This window comes from Salvelinus sp. IW2-2015, unplaced genomic scaffold, assembly GCF_002910315.2.
Source record: "Salvelinus sp. IW2-2015 unplaced genomic scaffold, ASM291031v2 Un_scaffold9221, whole genome shotgun sequence".
NCBI lineage: Eukaryota > Metazoa > Chordata > Actinopteri > Salmoniformes > Salmonidae > Salvelinus > Salvelinus sp. IW2-2015.
This window is the reverse complement of record NW_019950480.1, coordinates 1-8113: the sequence shown is the minus strand read 5'-3', so window position 1 is coordinate 8113 and position 8113 is coordinate 1. Positions and strand designations below refer to the sequence as shown.

Sequence of the window (8113 nt, the reverse complement as noted above, 5' to 3'; positions counted from 1 at the left end):
CCCACTTTACTTCTCTCCCAGCCACACCTCTCTCTTCCCTCCCAACTTCCTTCCCCTCTTCCAACCTGTTTTATCAGAGTTGCAGAGCAGGGTCTCTTTCTCCGCCCTCAGTCCAGGATTGGGTCCATGCTTCATCCACGTGGCGACGGTGAACTGATCAGTCAGGTTCTGTGGTACCACCTGGTCCGGAATCTTCGCCGCTTGCCGCCCGTCAAACCGGAAGATGAGGTCGCTGTCTCGCTCACTGTCCGTCACCAGGGACGCCGTCCAATTGGTGGAGGCGCTGGGGGCGGGGAGAAGGTCTGTGCTGCCCGACGAGGCCCCTGGGTAATTGTTGCCACGGGAACAGATAGGGAAGCCCAACAGCAAAGAAATAGAAATCAACACAGATATACAGATGGTTCAGACTGACCTTGGCTATGATCACTTGTGAATATGCCAAACGCCCAGGCTTAATGTATAAATCGATGTTCAGAGATTGAGAGTGGATGTGAGTATTGATTTGTGACAAATTAAACAGACTTTCAGAGGTAGGAGTGGATGAAAGACATCATAAGAAATGGCCATGCTATGCCTACAGTACATACTGCTTTATCTTCCACCATGGACACTAAGAAACCTACAGAACACCATAGTAAAGCAAAGAAAGAAGGGATGGCTGCAATTCATTTCATGTTCTGTGTTTTTAACGAGTGATAATTCCCCACACAGCCAATCAGACAAGCTATCACAGAGAAGGAGAGACTGTTTTTTGATCCTTTCACAGGAAAATAAAAACCGATCAGTCAGAACTCCCGTTAAATCAATTTATCCTCTCTCTCTCTCTCTCTCTCTCTCTCTCTCTCTCTCTCTCTCTCTCTCTCTCTCTCTCTCTCTTGAAACATGCATCTGTTCATTTTATACTAATAACAGGACATTAGAGTATTAATTCATGTTTTTTTCCCCCCTGCCTGTCTTTAAAGTCTGTTTCTCCACGACTGCTGTTCATGGCTGTGTAGAGGTTTGACTTGCAGTGATTAGATTCTGGGAGTAAATAGATGTGCGGTGCCCTGCCACCGCCGTCACCACCGCCACCGCCCACAATTCTGTTTGCAGATGTCTTTGTACATTATCTCAAATTGATTGTGCTTTAAAAAAGCAATTACAATGTATTCTATTTGGTATCAGATAATGATTATGGGAGGCTTTGAAAAGGCTCTTTAGCGGTAAACCATGCATACAGAGAGAACTGGGAGGGAGAGGGAGTTATCCATTCAGATAAGGGTCTGACGATGACTCCCTCCACCCCCCACCACCACCATTCCTCGCTGTGTGCAGAGTGAAAGCATGAGAGCTGATGTTTCTCTGTCATGTTCTCTGCACAAACACGGAGGTGTAGACAGGCTCTTCACTGAGGAGACAGCTAGCTCAAGCAGCTAATACTTTCGCTCTGTCACGTCATTAACAGCAGCAGAGCTTAAGGTCTGCATTCTGCTACCTTCATTTAACACAGCTTTACCAACAGACAAGAGAAAGAAGACCTGGTCTGGGGAGTTTAACTGGTGTTTTTATTAAGTTCTCTACAGTCTGATGATTTTTGGAGTGGCTCTGTTCTGTTATGCAACGAATATGTAATTGTAAATCAAGTGAAATGCTTCGACTAACCTATGGCCATTTATAGAGGAATACACTATACAGAAGGTTGTGGACACCGCTTCAAATYAGTGGATTTGACTATTTCAGCCAAACCCGTTGATGACAGGTGTATAACATCACCCACACAGCCATGCAATCCCCATAGACAAACATTGGCAGTAGAGTGGCCTTACTGAAGAACTCAGGGACTTTCAATGTGGCACCATCATAGGATGCCACCTTTCCAACAAATCAGTTCGTCAAATTTCTGCCCTGCTAGAGCTGCCCCGGTCAACTGTATGTGCTGTAATTTTGAAGTGGAAACGTCTAGGAGCAGCAACAGCTCAGCCGCAAAGTGCTAGGGCACACAAGCTCACAGAACGGGCCCGCAGAGTGCTGATGCACGTAGCTCGTAAAAATCATCTGTCCTCGGTTGCAACATTCACTACGAGCTCCAAACTGCCTCTGGAAGCTACGTCAGCACAASAACTGTTCGTCGGGAGCTTCATGAAATGGGTTTCCATCAGTGGTGTAAAGTACTCAGGGACAGAGAAGTAAAAATACTTTAAAGTGCAACTTAAGTCGTTTTTTGGGGTATCTGTACTTTACTTTACTATTTATATATTTTTTTTACTTTTACTTCTACTTCACTACATTCCTAAAGAAAATAATATACTTTGTTTGTAAATTATGCTGAGTGTTGGGAGTGTGCCCCTGGCTATAATTTTTTATTTTAAACAAGAAAATGGTGCTGTCTGGTTTGCTTAATATAAGGAATTTTTTATTATTTATACTTTTACTTTTGATACTTAAGTATATCTTAAAAATTTAAAATCAAATACTTTTTTTTACTCAAGTAGAATTTTACTGGGTGACTTTCAACTTTTACTTGAGTTATTTTCTATTAAGGTATCTTTAGTTTTACTCAAGTATGACGATACAGTACTTTTTCCACCAATGGTTTCCATGGCCGAGCAGCCGCACACAAGCTTAATGTCACCATGCACAATGCTGGAGTGGTGTAAAGTTCCCCGCCATGGACACTGGAGCAGTGGAAACGCGTTCTCCAGAATGATGAATCACACTTCACCAGGAGAACGCTACATGCCCCAATGCACAGTGCCAACTGTAAAGTTAGGTGGAGGAGGAATAATGGTCTGGGGCTGTTTTTCATGGTCTGGGCTAGGCCCCTTGGTTCCAGTGAAGGGAAATCTTAACGCCACAACATACAATGACATTCTAGAGGATTCTGTGCTTCCAACGTTGTGGTAACAGTTTGGAGAAGGCCCTTTCCTGTTTCAGCATGACAATGCCCCCGTGCACAAAGCGAGGTCCATACAGAAATGGTTTGTCGAGATCGGTGTGGAAGAACTCATCTGGCCTGCACAGAGCCCTGACCTCAACACCATCGAACACCTTTGGGATTAATTGAAATGCCGACTCCCAGATGAGTGAAGGCTGTTATAGCAGCAAAGGAGGGACCAACTACATATTAATCCCATGTTTTTAGAATGAGAACTTCGACAAGCAGGTGTCCACATACTTTTGGCTATGGAGTGTCTGTATCCCATGAGGTACGTACCACAGAGTTTCTGCAGGGACTTCTCAGAGTATGTCTCCCGGTCGCAGCCCTTCCCAATATGGCTGGTCTGTAGCTCTACCGTGGTCCTCACTGAGGAGAGAAGCCCTCCACACGTCTCCAGATTCATCTTGGGAAACAGCTGTTTGCTGCCTGTGCCTGGCTCATAGTCCACTCTTTTGTCCCAGTCTAGGAAAGACACAATACACAATTGTTAGGAATGGGGGAGTGTGTGTGTGTATGAGAGAGAGAGAATGAGAGCGATCTTGGGGTGTGAATATGTGGTCCTTTGAGCAGAACAACAGGTGACAACAGCATTGTCTGAAGCCCTGACTTATTCTTGTTTCAGATTATGTTAACTTCTACTCGTTTCTCCAGATTTCCTTGTGATTTTCACAATGCATGGTCTTGTGCCCATTCCTGCCTTGTAGGTCCCCCATAAAGATGTGACAGCCCATTTCAGAGTTTTATGCGGTCAATAAAATGTTGAATAATGTGAATCAATGGCGCTATCCACTGTACAGTACTGGGCTCACTAAATCACTGTGACATGAATAAAATGTAGAGAGTGTTCAACCAGACCATCTCTCTCACAGTTCAGTGTGTGTCTTCTAGTCACCTTGGTTACTGCATGCTTTTGTGTGTACAGTATGGTGTGTGTGTATTTGTGTGTTTTTCAGTTTGGGTATTTTGAGACACACTGTACTTCTATGTTTGTGTGATAGTGTGTGTGTGTTAATGTGTGTGAATTCGTAGTGTCTATTCAGCAGTGTGTGTAAGAGAAACAGGCAGACAGAGAGAGGCAGGTAGAAAGAACCAGGCAAGCAGAGCTGAACATAAACCTGAGCTGAAGGCAACACTGATTGGATAAGAAGGGAATCAGCTAATCGCTGCCTCCTGACACTGTTTACATCTGTCATGTTCACTTCCTCAAACTCTCACACCACAACACACACACACACACACACACACACACACACACACACACACACACACACACACACACTTTTATTCTGCATTTCTTGCTTTTTATCAGTTCAGAAAATGACTTAGCAAGTTTGGCTCATCAGAGCCAATATTCCTCATCATACAGTAGTGCTGAGTGATTGGTGCTATTTGATTTCGGTTCAGTTTCGGTTAGATTCTAAAAGAAATATTCAGATGTTGTATACAATACCTTAGTTTTATTTGAGGACATTATTATTTAATTCCAAATCATCATATAATTTCTATAGAGCTGCTGCCTATGCTGTCTGAAAAAAACTATATTTTAGTAGTTCTTCAAAGTCAATAAGGCATACTTTCATGACTTCTAAATACAATCTAGGCCTACAGTAGATCATGTATTCACAGGTAGAGATTGAATTGAATGTATTTTGGATAACAGACATATACAACAAAATGTACAATGTGGACCCAGAGAACACCACTTGAAAGTACTAATTACTGTAAAACGCTTGTATCCGAAGTAGTCCTCGATGGTAAAAACAATAACACATATAATGATTAAAAGGCAAGACAAAATTACAAACAATCATAAATACATTCATTTATATTGACATCCTAAAAAGTGACACTATTCACTGCACTTCTCCCTAACCTTACAAATCAACCACATCATACCGATCCTTCAAATAATACACCTGACCAGCAGTAGGGGCACAAGGCGGAGTGGAGTGGTTTCTCTCACTTAGACAACCTTGTCCAAATGAAAATGTCTGCCTGCTTTTTAAAGGTTCATTTRGGTTAATCACTCAGCACTATCATATAAATTCATATTCCTGCTCATAAAGGTTCCCATACAGACTCATTACGACATGACCATACTCATATAGAGGATGATTGAGGTCAGTGATGGCAACGTGGTGAATGTGAGGCCCTGCAGGGACTCTGTGTGACTGAGCTGTTCCATTTGTGTCCCTGCTAAATAATTTACTTCTATTCATGAGGCACGGCATGGCGCCGCTGCTCGCTCTGCCTTGCACCATGCTCCAAAAAAAAAACACGTACACACAGACACACACACACACAAACACACACTGCGAATCATACTGTTAGCGGTAGTGTGAGTTGCCAGTAATAGGAAGCTATTCCATCTCTGCAGAGATCTTTCTTCTCCACAGTATGCACACTGCAGGACTCACTGAGGGAGAGAGGAAAGTGCAATGTTGTGAACATTATGCCATAATCCAGTCCGTGTATTCATACTAGCTGTCTTATCGGCTGCTATCTGAATAGGTCTATCGGACAATTTTCTTGGGTCACTATAACTAAATCTATTTTGCCAATTGGATTGGTCCCCTCTACCACACGGAACCCCACTAATCTACCGACGGAAACGCACGGGGTGGCTAAAAACAGACCTCCATCCTCTGCCAGCTTTCTACCCATGGCCCGGCTAGCTGTCTGAATCGCCGTGATCCCAACCAACCTCACTACTCACTGGACCCTTATGATCACTCGGCTAAGCATGCCTCTCCTTAATGTCAATATGCCTTGTCCATTGCTGTTCTGGTTAGTGTTTATTGGCTTCACTGTAGAGCCTCTAGCCCTGCTCATTATACCTTATCCAACCTTTCAGTTCCACCACCCACACATGCGATGACATCACCTGGATTCAATGATGTTTCTAGAGACGGTATCTCTCTCATCATCACTCAATTCCTAGGTTTACCTCCACTGTATTCACATCCTACCATACCTTTGTCTGTACATTATACCTTGAAGCTATTTTATCGCCCCCAGAAACCTGCTCATTTTACTCTCTTTTCCAGACGTCCTAGATGTCCAATTTCTCATAGCTTTAATCCGTACCCTTATCCTACTCCTCCTCTGTTCCTCTGGTGATGTAGAGGTTAATCCAGGCCCTGCAGCCCCCAGCTCCACTCCTATTCCCCAGGCGCTCTCTTTTGATGACTTCTGTAACCGTAATAGCCTTGGTTTCATGCATGTTAACATTAAAATCCTCTTCCCTAAGTTTGTTTTATTCACTGCTTTAGCACACTCTGCCAACCCGGATGTCCTAGCCATGTCTGAATCCTGGCTTAGGAAGACCATAAAAAATTCTGAGATCTCCATCCCTAACTACAACATTTTCAGATAAGATAGAACAACCAAAGGGGGCGGTGTTGCAATCTACTGCAGAGATAGCCTGCAGAGTGCTGTCCTACTATCCAGGTCTGTACCCAAACAATTTGAACTTCAACTTTTAAAAATCCACCTCTCTAAAAACAAGTCTCTCACCGTTGCCGCTTTCTATAGACATCCCTCTGCCCCCAGCTGTGCTCTGGACACCATATGTGAATTGATTGCCCCCCATCTATCTTCCGAGCTTGTGCTGCTAGGTGACCTAAACTGGGACATGCTTAACACCCCGGCCATCCTACAATCTAAGCTTGATGCCCTCAATCTCACACAAATTATCAATGAACCTACCAGGTACCACCCCAAAGCCGTAAACACGGGCACCCTCATAGATATTATCCTAACCAACTTGCCCTCCAAATACACCTCTGCTGTTTTCAACCAAGATCTCAGCGATCACTGCCTCATTGCCTGCATCCGTAATGGGTCAGCGGTCAAACGACCWCCACTCATCACTGTCAAACGCTCCCTGAAACACTTGAGCGAGCAGGCCTTTCTAATCGACCTGGCCCGGGTATCCTGGAAGGATATTGATCTCATCCCGTCAGTAGAGGATGCCTGGTTATTTTCTTTAAATGCCTTCCTCACCATCTTAAATAAGCATGCCCCATTCAAGAAATGTAGAACCAGGAACAGATATAGCCCTTGGTTCGCTCCAGGCCTGACTGCCCTTAACCAACACAAAAACATCCTATGGCATTCTGCATTAGCATCGAACAGTCCCCGTGATATGCAACTTTTCAGGGAAGTTAGAAACCAATATACACAGGCAGTTAGAAAAGCCAAGGCTTGCTTTTTCAAGCAGAAATGTGCTTCCTGCAACACGAACTCAAAAAAGTTCTGGGACACTGTAAAGTCCATGGAGAATAAGAACATCTCCTCCCAGCMGCCCACTGCCCACACAGTCTATCACAGTGCCATCCGTTTGTCACCAAAGCCAAATATACTACCCACCACTGCGACCTGTACGCTCTTGTTGGCTGGCCCTCGCTTCATACTCGTCGCCAAACCCACTGGCTCCAGGTCATCTACAAGACCCTGCTAGGTAAAGTCCACCCTTATCTCAGCTCGCTGATCACCATAGCAGCACCCACCTGTAGCACGCGCTCCAGCAGGTATATCTCTCTGGTCACCCCCAAAACCAATTCCTCCTTTGGCCGCCTCTCCTTCTAGTTCTCTGCTGCCAATGACTGGAACGAACTACAAAAATCTCTGAAACTGGAAACACTTATCTCCCTCACTAGCTTTAAGCAAAAACTGTCAGAGCAGCTCACAGATTACTGCACCTGTACATAGCCCATCTATAATTTAGCCCAAACAACTACCCCTTCCCCTACTGTATTTATTTATTTATTTTGCTCCTTTGCACCCCATTATTTATATTTCTACTTTGCACATTCTTCCACTGCAAATCTACCATTCCAGTGTTTTACTTGCTATATTGTATTTACTTCGCCACCATGGCCTTTTTATTGCCTTTACCTCCCTTATCTCACCTCATTTGCTCACARTGTATATAGACTTATTTTTCTACTGTATTAGTGACTGTATGTTAGTTTTACTCCATGTGTAACTCTGTGTTGTTGTATGTGTCGAACTGCTTTGCTTTATCTTGGCCAAGTCGCAGTTGTAAATGAGAACTTGTTCTCAACTAGTTTACCTGGTTAAATGAAGGTGAAATAAAAAATGTAAACACTGTGGGATTCCAGTTCCATGTTTTACAGGAGCCGGGTGGCGGGAGGCATATATCATGTGAACTATGTAATGGAGTGATAT

The 8113-nt window shown here is 43.9% G+C and overlaps 1 protein-coding gene across 1 annotated transcript; it reads right to left on the bottom strand.

Moving 5' to 3' along the window:
• Nucleotides 1–65: 65 nt before the first annotated feature.
• LOC112079720 (calsyntenin-2-like) lies at nt 66–3382 on the bottom strand (the record flags this gene model as incomplete). Its single annotated transcript, XM_024145586.1, has 2 exons — nt 66–323; nt 3197–3382. Coding segments are annotated over 2 exons (444 nt in total), but the record flags the coding sequence as incomplete, so codon positions are not given.
• Between the last annotated feature and the right edge of the window lie 4731 nt (nt 3383–8113).